This window comes from Anas acuta, chromosome W (genome assembly GCF_963932015.1).
Source record: "Anas acuta chromosome W, bAnaAcu1.1, whole genome shotgun sequence".
NCBI classification, from domain to species: domain Eukaryota; kingdom Metazoa; phylum Chordata; class Aves; order Anseriformes; family Anatidae; genus Anas; species Anas acuta.
Window position 1 is genome coordinate 28,602,014 of NC_089016.1, and position 12,504 is coordinate 28,614,517.

General features: G+C 41.9%; 1 protein-coding gene across 2 annotated transcripts in view; it reads left to right on the forward strand.

Annotated features, from left to right (window-relative positions):
- Nucleotides 1–12,504, forward strand: part of DCC (DCC netrin 1 receptor) — a 347,209-nt gene that overhangs the window by 290,409 nt on the left and 44,296 nt on the right. For both annotated transcript variants that reach the window (XM_068665177.1, XM_068665176.1), the window contains 2 exons: nt 6,471–6,566; nt 9,845–10,083. In XM_068665177.1, the coding sequence (XP_068521278.1) occupies nt 6,471–6,566; nt 9,845–10,083 (335 nt within the window). The remainder of the gene's footprint in view (nt 1–6,470; nt 6,567–9,844; nt 10,084–12,504) is intronic.

Sequence of the window (12,504 nt, forward strand, 5' to 3'; positions counted from 1 at the left end):
TTCAAAACCGACTGTCGTTGAAGGAATCCTGCCATTTACCCAAATACTTCATGCATCAATTTGCTCTCATTCCTCCCTGCCTTTGTTTTGCTTTGCCAGAAATTACTGGCGAGCAAAAGGGTCGCTTTGAGATCCGTGCTCTATTTACATTACACGCAGATACATAACTCCCCCAAATCACAAATTGTGAAGATTTTAAGAGCATCCTCCAGTTAATCCTCTGGGCACAAGTGAATTGCAGCCATACACCTCCGTGTAGGCATCCACTCTTCTGCTTCGGCTGACTTTCCTCAAGGTATTTGGGTTTATTTACGCCGTCATCCTCCAGTTATAATAAATAGCTAAACTGGCTTCCCTGACAAAATGTTTAGGGCCCATTAACAGTAGATGGAATTGAATATTCTGTATATAATAACGCTGGAATAAGCTCCCTATTTCTACTTATGGTTGGGAAAGAACGCAAAGCTTAAGAACAACTCTTCGTGCCAAACTGGAATAGAAATTATACAAATAGCCAAAAATAACTTTTTGTTTATATTCATTTATCAACAGAAAAGGAAATAAAAAAACAAAATCTTTGTTACAATCTCAGTTTTCATGAACAAGGACAGATACAACGCTGAACCTTGTCTTCTTGAGCATTACTGGTATCATCAGGGGATGCCAAGGAGAAGAAACCAGCCAAGTGACCCAGATTCATAGATCCACATTTCTTGGACTAAAGACTTATTTGTTGCAAGGGAAACAAACCTCTCCTCCCAGTGCAACTTTCATTGTTATTTTTTTGTGTCTGGGTGCCTGAAGAAATCTTGCCCACCCCCTGGTTAACCCGACTGGTGCATTAATGGCATTTCCTCTGGTGTCAGAAGGCATCTGGAGTCACGGCCGTTCATTTTTTATTCATTTCTCCATATGTCTTACACTTCATTTTCTGCTACACGACTTCACCTTCCCCGAGTCCGCCTGCATTTGTAACGTCAATAACAAATGTCTGGGATCCGCATTGGGATTTTTTTTCGTTGTTCAGCATCCGCACCGACACTGAATGCACTGAGCTTGCAACGCACCGTGGGGGTTGTAAAGGTTCACATCTCCACAGGAGACAAGACCTATTTCTAAGCTTGCTCAAATTACAGCCTTTGCTTTGAAAAAAAAAACCCTGCACACTTTGTTATAATGCACACAGGACAGCGCTCACAAGCGAAATCAGGAAGCGGGCATAATGTATGACTAGGTGACTTCTTAAAAACAACCGTAAATATGGATTTGTGGCGCGTCTCCTGAACTGCGTTCAAATAAAAGCACTTAACAGATTCTCATTATAAATTCTCCGTGCTCCATTAAACACTTTCCCTGGTGTTTTCGAAGTTAAATGTTTCCCGAATGAGCCCGAGCATCTGTAAACGCCCAGGCTCCCCCAAACAAAGTTTTTCTCTATTTTTATGGATTGCTCAGTTTACCAGAAGATGAAAATCCAGACCAATTCTGTTGTGCTATAAAGGAGATAACTCACTGGTAGGGCTCTTGTTTTATTGAAAGCAATACAACACGCTCTTTATTATCCATTTTAGCCTTTCTGATGGTAACTCCTTTCCAAATGACCTGACACAGTCCTCAAAGTGATATCGGAGGGGTAGCTCCTCATCCACCACCGAAATGAAGCTGTTGCTGTCCTACAGAAGGAATAAAACAAAACTATTTTGCTCTAGCAGACGGCATAGAAGAGAGCCCTTTGGAGATCGTCACCATGAGAGTCTATTCTAGTGGAACACTTAAATTTATTAATACCATTAAAGACTGCTAAGATGATTTAAAGATTTATTTTTTTTTAAAGGATGGATGTAATTTCCCGAGCTTGTGCTAAAATCTGCTCCCAAGCGTTGCCCTCAAGGGGAATTTTATGTTGTCCAAGAAGTGGAATACATCTTCCTGATGGTTTCTTTTAATGGGATTTAATCTACTGGCCATTGGGTGTGTTAGAAACCCAAGGATATTTGCAAAATGAGACTCAAGGCACCTCTCTCTTTTTTTTGGAAGATGGTGTAATGCATTGCTTGAGGGTAATTTCTGCACAGAAGAGGCCAAATATCTTTTGGGTTGAGGTTAGAGAAAAACAGCACTGTCTCTGGCTGTGATGTTGGCAGCACTTTTCCCTCTCGGTTTCCTGGAATCCAATAGCCCCGGCGTGCAGAGTTTATCCTTCAATTTGACATTTGTCCTATCGACAGATTACCTTTTCCTGGCAATAAGCGAGTGTTACCAGGTCTTGGAGCTGATACTGGTACTATTGATTCCCGAGCGCGATGTTTTTGCAAACCCAGACAGGAGTAAATTAGGCCCATCTTCGCTTGCTTCTCGAGATAATTTGGGATGACTGCCCCTTGGAGGGTTGCTCAGCACCGGTGGCAGTGACATGACAACCAGGGCATGGATGTAATCCTCTTGAAGACCTTTTCTCTTTTGGAAGGGCAATTCCTGCAGGAGTTACTCTGCTTTCAACCTCATCTAGACCACCACCTCACTTCTCAACAACCCTTACATACATATATATATATTTTTTCCCAATAATTTACAGGAATTCCTCTTGGTACAACCCCCTCCTTGTCCCCGTACTACAGGGTATTGTCAGACCCCATCTGTTTGGACAAGATATCTTTGTTTCCACTTTGTCTACGGGGAGCCTACAGCTGTTTCTCGTGAAGGATCCCTTCCTACTGGCTCAGCCATCCCAAGGGTAGCTTCCTGTAGCCTACAGTTAAAACCAGCTTAGTAATGGAAATAAAAAAATAAAATAAAATAAAATAAAATAAAAAAGCAGAAGGTGGTGGTTTTCTTCTTAAGCAAGCTCTGGCACCATAAGGATGCTGTTCCACTATATTCATGGGTTCATCCTGATGCTCAAGCGGAGTAAAAGGGAGCAGATCGAAATGAATTGCTACTTCCCTTTGTGCCTCCCTCTCTGTATGGATCACGAAAGACGCTGACAAAGGTGTTGGGAGAAGATTATTGAACATCTAAGCAACCTTTATTGTTCTTTTATCGGCTCCATTAAATTAGAAGGACTTCAGCTGTTGTTCAGCGCAAGGCAGCAGCTCTAAGTGGTGTGATGGGATGAGCAACGTCTTCACGACGATCAGGAGACTCTGCCTGAGCTTCAGCTCTCCCAGGATACTAATCTGCAGAGCACTCTGCCGGTCCCTTGTGTCAGGTAATTGTTATAATGGGGAATGAGCAGAACCGAGAATGAATTTTTATTTGAGAGATAAAGGAGCCGATCTGGAAAAGCAGCCGAGTGCACTGCCCTCTTCACAACACCGTAGTTCAAGGCATGGTGTTTTCCTGGCAAAGAGTTCACGTCTGGTTATCAAACGTTCACTTTATATTTATAGTTTAAAGAGAAAATTAAATTCCACGGGAAAACATTTGTCAAAAGACCCCGTGTCATGGATGCAGAGATGTCGCAATTTTCTCTTCTTTAAGAAGAAAATAATGGCAGTATCTTCAGCAGGTTGCTATTCGTTGATTATGTTCTTTCCACTAGCAACATCCATCAGAAGAAATTGATTTTGTTCACGCTTAGTTTGGGCTTCTTTTGCCTTTTTCTTTTTAAAGTTGAACTGCACAACGCAGCTTTATTTGCAGAGCATGTTCCGCACCAACATCAACATGATGGATCCTTTCCTGATGCTCTGATTAAAGCTGAATTCTTCTCTCTGTTCCTTCAAAGGCAAGAAGAGATTTCATGTGCTAGGAAAAAAAAAAAAAAGAAGCATATAATTCTCTCCTTCTCCTGCTCCAGAATAGCTAATACAAATGGTAGTAGCATTGTTACTCGGTTGCATTCCCCACTGCAATGAATAAGAACCAGTTGAGAACAAAATGTGAATTTATTCTGAGATTCGTGCAATTATCATCTCTAGAGCCCTTCTCTGTCATCGTTTCTTTGGCGTTGTAGCTGCCAGGAGTGCCAGCAGCCTTTCTGTTCCATTAGCTGCTGCTCTTGTTAGTAGGTTTATACTCAAAACCTTGCCTCATTTGAACTCCCATTCCAGTCAGGGGCACTTTTCCAGAGAGCATCAGAATGACCCCGTAAGTATGACAAATATATAATGCTGTTCAAAAAGCAACTTTCTATGTGATAATACTAATGCTTTTTCACTTTTTTTTTGGTTGTATTGGATGAAACAACAAACTCTAATGCTGTGTTCAAACCCTATGCCATAGCAAATTGCCTTTTTTTCCCTCTTATCTAAGAAGAGGCTCGTGCAATTATTTATTGCTCCAGTTAGCAGCAGCTCAAATTAGCCACCTGAATTTTTCATGTTTTTTAACAGAAAGCTGCAGATTGCATCCTCGTCCCAATCTGAGCTCGTTTTTGCAGATGTAACCTTAGCCAACCCGGTTATAAACATATATCAAATGTCAGTCTGTTCCACTGATAACGTTTGATGGACTATTTATTGTGCTGTTCAGGTAATTGTAATGAAGGATGTGCTATAGGGTCTTTATTTTAAAATTTTCCAGGAATTTATCACAGTTTTCCACCCAGTTTGTCAATTTGCGTGAGTACATCTTTCATCATCAAATTAGCCATAAGTCATTCCTTTTGCTTCTTCATTATCGGGAATTCACGGCGTCTTTTGATTAAACGTGACAGTTACATGTTTGGGGGGTTTTGACAGTAATTTCTCGAATCAGGTCTCACGAGCAATTTTTCACACTGAAACCATCGATGTTCAAGGTGACACGCGTTTCCGACTAATGGCTCATTATTTCAAATTTAAGCCAAATGAAGTCCAGATGTCTGTGCTCTCAACATAATCAGTGGAGATGTATACCAACCCGTAGAGGCTGATTCATCCGATCTTACCGAAATTCTTCTCTTAGCATTGTCCTTCAGAGGTGCTTGCCTCTTTGATTCCTATAGGACCAGCCCTAACGTGCCGAACTCGGAGAAAACTGCAAAAAATAAGATTAATTCCATTGTTTGTTGTCATATGTGCTCTTCAGAGAGCTGACGGCTTCCATAAAATTGGTATGAAAATAGGAAATGGATAGGACTGTGGTGAGGCACATTTATTATAAAGGTTACCAAGTAGTTAGAAAAAAAACTACGGTGCAAAATTTTCCTTGCTGTAGCAAATGCCAGCAAATACCTGGTACATCTCCAACTCCTAAAGCTTCATCTTTTGGCGTCCTTCCCTACATTCACCAAAGTATACGATAGTGAATGGTCCGTAATAACCACTTGTGTGACTCTGCCCAGCAGCTTTCAAAACTCCTAAAAAGGCACAGAAGTTGGGTCAGGGACAGAAGGAAGACTGATAGTGACCACATCTGTCTAGACCGAGCATATGAAATGCTTTTTCTTACGCAGAAACAACCGAATGTGACGTTATTAAACGCTCAGCAAATAATCTCGGCGTGTCGCAATAAATAAATGTTCATGCGGAGCCCGCAGAGTTGCACCACTTAAATCAGGAATTAAAAGCAGGATGCTAATACGGAGTGGAAACCGTATGAAAATATATATTCTCCGTCTCCGTGAATGCAAAATAATTTCCTCGTGACTAATAATATTGCAGGGAACCCGAACTGAATTCATATCCATACGATACTTAGCGCGAGGATTTATTAATGCACCCGTCATTTGTTTGGCATTTTGTAAAGTTTAGCTCTTTCCTGACAGAAGCAACGAAGCCGCCTGAATATTAAGTGAGTATGTCACTGTTTCTGCTGGCCATTAAATTAAGTACAAAATACGTGGGTGGGAAAGACATTAGTAACAATATGCAGTAAGTGCTTAAAGATTATTTACTCATTTCAGGTGCGCTGTAATAATATTAATCACGCTGGGCTCGTTTGGCGTTAATGCAGATGAAATATGTAATTCTGCAGCAGGGCTTTGGCAATGTCACATTAATAAATGCCTCCTCACGTACCAAATATTTCTTCTTTTCCAGTAAAGGACTCGGTGAAGGCAGGTGCCCTGTTTGGCAGGTGTTGGAGAGCCCGATGCATTCGGGCTGATATCTTCCGTAATTGTCTTTTGCACAGCTAGAATTAACTTCTCTAGGAAAAAAAATAGGAAGAGGGATGAAGCAATTTGCATGGAAAAAGGCAGGAAAATAGATAGCCTTGTTTTCCTTAGGAAATTGTATCCAGAAGCAACGCGGACCTGAGCTGCTCATTTCACAGCGCGCCCCAAAATTGATCCGTGTGTTAAACCCCTCCCGTCCACAGCATAGACTGGGGGGTTCCCGGTAAGATAAAAAGTGATAAAACGGCAATTTCTGAGCTGTTTCTGACCGGCACGCTCACTGCGGATCCCATCTTTCTGTTGCACAGACGTTGACTTAACTTTGTTGTCTTTTTTTCTTCTTTTTCAGGAAAGCGCTCGTCCGTCCTGCCTGCCAGGCCTGACTTTAACAGCGTGTGTTTTGTTTTGCCTTATCTGTTTTCTCCTGCAGAGCCGAGCTCCCACTACGTGATCTCCTTGAAGGCCTTTAACAACGCCGGCGAAGGAGTGCCTCTGTACGAAAGTGCCACCACCAGGTCGATGACAGGTGAGTCGGGAAATTTGCTCCGCAGCAAATTCCGCAATAGGCAAAACAATTTGGGGCAAGGCAATGGAAAAAAAAAGAGCTCTGCGACCTCCAAATCCCTGCTAGAATAAATCAGCTTCGTTTTCTTCTTTATCGTAATGACACGGACAGAATGAATAATTTACCCTTCCCAGAAATTGGCTCTGTGTTTTTAATGGGATGCTCACAAGTGCTTGCTCTTTGGTACGGTTTGGCCTGGGAGAAGCATGACTCCCAAAGCTTTTGGAAACGGAGAGCTAGGGGTTGCTGTGCTGAATTCAGCCCGGATGGAATTGCTTTTGTTTCCTTCCTTCTTAAAGTAGTTCAAGTGAAAATGAATTAGTTAAAAAATAACGCAAAACAAGCACATTCCTATCATGCACATTTACAGAAGCAGACAAAGGGGTTAGAAAAGGTGAAGATGCTGATTTACAGGACAGGACAAGGCTCACAGAAGGATTTTCCCAGCAGTAGGTGAGCAGAGTGCTTTTAGGCAGCTCTATTCACAATCATGATGTTGGGACAATAACAAAATTACAGGAGCAGAACTGCTTTGTACAACTTCTGGACTGCCTCGTGGGTTTTATCCACAGGGAAAAAAAAAAAAATAATAATAATTAAAAGAACAGAATCAAGGAAAAAAAAAAAAAAAGTGTTTTTCCTCTGGATTGACACCGTCATTTGGTGTTTTTTTTTTTTTCTCGTGGCCCACCCGCGGTGTTCAGAGCTGCCTGGAAGGGGAGCTGTGTCACTGAGAGCAACCCGGTCACTGACGCTGGCGTGGGTGTGCCGCGAGGAAGAAGGAACCCAAATGGCTGCTCGGTGGCTCTGCAAGGAAAAACGGCTTCCAGCAGGCAGTTTTGTGAAGTATTCCCATAAGAAATCTTGGAAAGTCAGCAAGAAAAAAAAAAAAAAAAAGATATTCATCATAAAATCGAGGGTAACCATAAAAATGACTTTGATATAGTAAGTGTCAGGGAGCTTCTGGCTCAAAATTATTCATTTCGCTTCTTGTCTGGAGTCTACAGAGGTCATTCTTGCTGAGCATGCCAACAACACGTGTCTTGTAACATCTTCTTTCCACTGAGTTTGCCTCGGGGTCCACGGAGACTTTAATTTTTAAATTTTCTCGTTCCTTGTCTGACTCCATTTACAAACGACCCATCTGGCCGGTGGGGTTTGATTTCATGCGTGTGCGTAACCTCTTGTAAATTCAAGGATATCCAGGTGTAAAAAAGGTAATTTAGGCTTGGGTTATCTGATGCGATGATCCTCTTTGAAGAGCTTCTCTCATTACTGGGCACATCTCATACCTGAGCCTCCTGCTGGGCAGATAAAACCCTTGGGAACCTGGGCGACTTGTGGACGAGCATCTTCAAAAGTTTTGCTTCCAGCAAAGCAGGAAAGCACAGGAGGGTGCAAGCAAGAACCAAGACCCATGTGTTTATGTGTCCACTTACCATGCGTGCACATACCTCGGGGTCTGCCCGACTTACGTAATGTGTAATATTCACAAATCAAATCTCCAAAGAGAAGGAGAAACTATTTTCCGTCCGGAGATTGCAATTTCCAAACGCCAGATGTCCGTGCGTAAATACAAACGAATGAAACGTCGGTGGAAAACGGGGGAAGTATTTAGGGACCTATTTTCAGCCCCCAGTGGATTACAGATATTTCCCTCCTCCTCAGGTCAGTGATGACATGTTTCAACAACCAAATTATTTTGATTGAGCCTGACCATTTATTTTGCTAAAGCCAGCCTCTTTTCATAATCTCCTCTACAACAGCCCTTAAGTTTTCAGAAATGAGCGGAGAAAGGAAGTGCAGGATTTGCTAAAATAGGAAAAAAAAAAACAAAAAAAACACAACATGGGAACAAAAACTGCTCACCTGACAAAATTTGCCTTTGGAAAACTTCAAGTCAGACAAAGAAACTGTTCGCTTTCAACCGTAGAGAAGCTCAATTCACTGAGACTGGACAAAAAAATAATAAAATTAAAAAAAAAAAAAGGTTCAGCTGCCCATTTCTGCCCTCGTGGAGCATGGGTTTGGGGTTTGGATCGCACAACACCAGATTGTTTCAGTTCCTTCAGTGCCTGCTTCTTATCAAGAAGCTTTTGATGAAAGAAGCTACAAAAGCAGCAGGTTGAACTAATGGCTTATCATACATTTTAAACATCCTTGTCTCCTCTGGTTTTCCTTCCAAAGGCTGTGGCATCCCGAAGTTGTGAATAATAAATCACAAAATCATAAAACACAAGTGATCAAAGGGTGGCAGGAGCTGGGAATGCACATGGAGCAGACAAACTGTAGCAATTGTCAGGGAGGAAATACTGAGAGTCACTTATACTTTGATTAATTAATTAGCACATTATTTTTAGGGGGAAAAAAAAAACACAGCCTTTTTTTTTGTGTGTGCTGCGTTTTACCCACTGCCGTTTGAAATGATATTTAGGAAAATCACAGCTGTTAAATAATGAAGCATACAGATGAAAAAGATAGACCTGAAGTTGTCCGCGGGGGCTTAAACCTGGCACTTGGGCAAGGATGGACATGTTTAGGGTGAGGAGGGATGGTCTGTAGCTCCCGTGGGAGCCCCAAAAGGAAGGGATGTTGGCATTTTTACAGCGGTATTAAACCAACAACTCCAAGATCTTCGCTTCAGCAGTGGAATTAGGATGTTCCGTTTTGCCTAAAAAACATTGAACCAACGTAGACCACGTTCCCTTCAGGAGCCTAACACAACAAAAGAGCCTGAAAGAGGCAGCCAAGGAGGAAAAACGTAGGTAGCTCCTACGCACGTGAGATGAAGTCGTGTCTATAAATCAGGTTTGTAGACGACACTCCGCTTTGGAGGTGTTTCCAAGAATGTCTCGTAACATGATTCAATTTTTTAAGAAAAATGTAAATCAGTGGGCAAAAAGAGGCAGCTCGTTGTCTTAATCTCATGCGAAGAAAACACAGCGTGCGTGGAATTACTTAAACAAATGGTGAAAAATTGCTGTTACCGCTGGGTTTGGTGAGAGTCATGTAACTGAAACGTTGCTGCTGCGTTTTCATTTTGCTTTAATGCTTCTCTTTCTGTTCTCCTCATGTCCCTCCTCCTCATTAATGCCATGCATTTAACCCATCGTGCTGTGTGCCCCTTGGTGGCTTGTTCGTGTTTGGTTTCATTTTATTTGATTTATTTCATTTTATTTTGCGTTTAACTTACCTACCCATTTATTTTGGAATGCTCATTTGGTGCTGTATGGACCCAGACCCCATCGATCCATTAGAAGTTGATTTTTATCCTTTGCTTGATGATTTCCCCACGTCAGTCCCAGATATCTCCACCCCCATGCTCCCACCAGTAGGTGTGCAGGCTGTTGCGCTGACCCACGACGCGGTGAGGGTCATCTGGGCAGACAACTCTGTCCCGAAGAACCAAAAGACGACGGAGGTCCGCTTCTACACGGTCCGATGGAGAACCAGCTACTCTACAAATGCTAAATACAAGGTGAAGTTTTAGCACGTTACCAATTCGGGAACCGTTTCATCCGTTCGCGTTTTATTTGCAGAGATTCAGAATTGTTTTTTTTTTTTACGAGCTTTCCTCAACCAAGATTCCCCTTTCAATCAAAAGGAGATTTGCATGAGTAACTACTGCTTGCTCAAAACCCGCGGATTTAGGTGGATGAAAATAGCATATATTAATTCGACGTGCTAATTGATGAGAGTTGTGATCTTGAATCTTTACCGACCAGGTATAAATTAGCCGTAGGTGTGATAGCACGGTGGAGTAGCGTGAATATAAAAAAATATATAAAAAAATACCAATTGCGACACCTCCCACTCTGTATGGCAATTCCACCCCATATCCCCAAACACCAAAACTGGAGATTTCTTTACAGGAAAACTTCTCAGTCTGAACGGATACGGCGGCAGCAGAGGTGTGCTACTTTCTATATGAGGATTTATTTCCCGGTCCTAATGAAAACACTACCAAAAGAGGTGCAGTTTAGCAAAGAGAAACAGAGACACCGGGAATGGAAAGCAAGAAGCACAGACTTTAGGTTGCTCTGTTTGCTCGCTTTTCCTTTCCACACGCTATTGTCAGCTTATATATTGCACCTCATATAACATCCACCTTCCCCATAATAAGCGTGTCCTTCGTCCCATACCCTACTATAATGGTTATCTCCCGCTTATAACCATCATTTTATAGGCTCATGTGGTCGTAACAAGCTCTTTTTTAATTCAGGATGCCAAAACGATGCGTTTTCCCTCATTTCACAATGCAAGTGCTCAGCTGTGGGAAATGATGGGTGCCAAAAAAAACCCTTGGCCCAGAGTTGTCCAAGCTTTCTTCTAAACCACGGGGGTGGCTGAAGAGGAGAGGAGCAAAAATGAAGTCTCCTTCTTCTGCTTTCAAACGAGATAAAGCCCATTATGTTCTTTGAAAACAGTGGGGAAACCTTCCTTTTTTTTTTTTTTTTTCAAAGGGCTTCAGATCAGGCTCACAAAAAGATCCCATTTGCCGATGTGTTGGTACTGAATATGCAATTCTTTTCAAATTTGCCCATTAAAAGCTTCCGTCGCTTCAAAAATGTGTACCAAATGGAATGCAAAGAAGGTTTTAACCTTTTCCATTGAAATTTATAAATGTTAACTTTGCCCCGCCAACTTTACTTTGTGCAAACCATCCCAAAAAGGCAGAGCATGGAATTGCTAAGGCACTTTTTCCAGTTATGCTGCCTTCATCTCAATATGATATTAAGTTCAGAGGAGGACCGAAACGCTAATAGTTAGCACCGAGTGAAATATCCAAAGAAAAACTCTCAGCTGGAGACAAATAACTTGCTTTTCCCAAAAAAAGAACCCAACATGGCTGTGTTCCGCTAAAGGTTATTTTGTCCAGCAATGGGTTCAACTCCTACAGTTTTCTCTGTGTGATTTTTTTCCTGGTCGTGTTTATTGTCAGAGCACTTTTATGGTGTTAGCTATCAGAATTAGCTACCCTCAGTGATGCTGAACAGCATTTTATGTCATAAATCGTTTCTTCCAAAATCTTCCCCGGAGGGGGGAAATTATTCTTCCCTTTATTGCAATCCAGCTTTTAGCTGAAGAATAATTTTTGTAAACTCTAGCAGCTCGATTTTGCCATCTTTGGCAAGTAGCTGAGTAGTTTGGCTAAGTAGTTTTTGACTGTATTAGCACAGTCTTTGCTTCAGCAGGTCTTATAGAAGGGGATTCTCTGCTGGATTAAGCCCTTCCTATGAAGAAGTTGCAAAACTGCTGATTTCCAAGGACTGGGGATTTTAATTGAGTATGACGATGATAAAATCTGGTATTGCAATTAGTCTTCCTATTAAGTAGCACGCAAAACATCTGGCAGAGCACATGTGCTAAACCAGCCTGCCATGCAGGCAGACGTAGGGCATTCCTCAATGCACATTTTTCCCACTTTCCCCTTAAATATTAGTACTTTATTCTGCAGCATCCCAGAAACTCGCTGCAGCATCGTTAGCGAAGGTCAATTTATTTTGGAAACATCCGATTTGGCGATTAGGAAACATCCGATTCTGCCAGCAAGATAAGCTGCTGCTCAGATGTCAACAGCAAGGTGGTTTTCTGATGCAAAGGCATTCCTAGGTTGTCTTAATCAGTAAATTTGAGGTCCATAGGTGTATAAACATCTAAAAACATGCACCTGTAACTCACTGTACTGTAAATTGTTGACGCTCGAGGACTGAATACCAGGATCTGGAGGTTGAAAGAGGTGGGAATTGATTTTCTTCACTTGCCACCGTACGTCCTATAATATTCTCCTCGCTTGTCTCCTTTGATAGCGGTGCAGTTTGGCTCAAATTGGTCCTTACTGCACGCCGAGGGGAAAAAGCTAAATCGATCGGGTAGAAATGAGCAATATAATATTCAC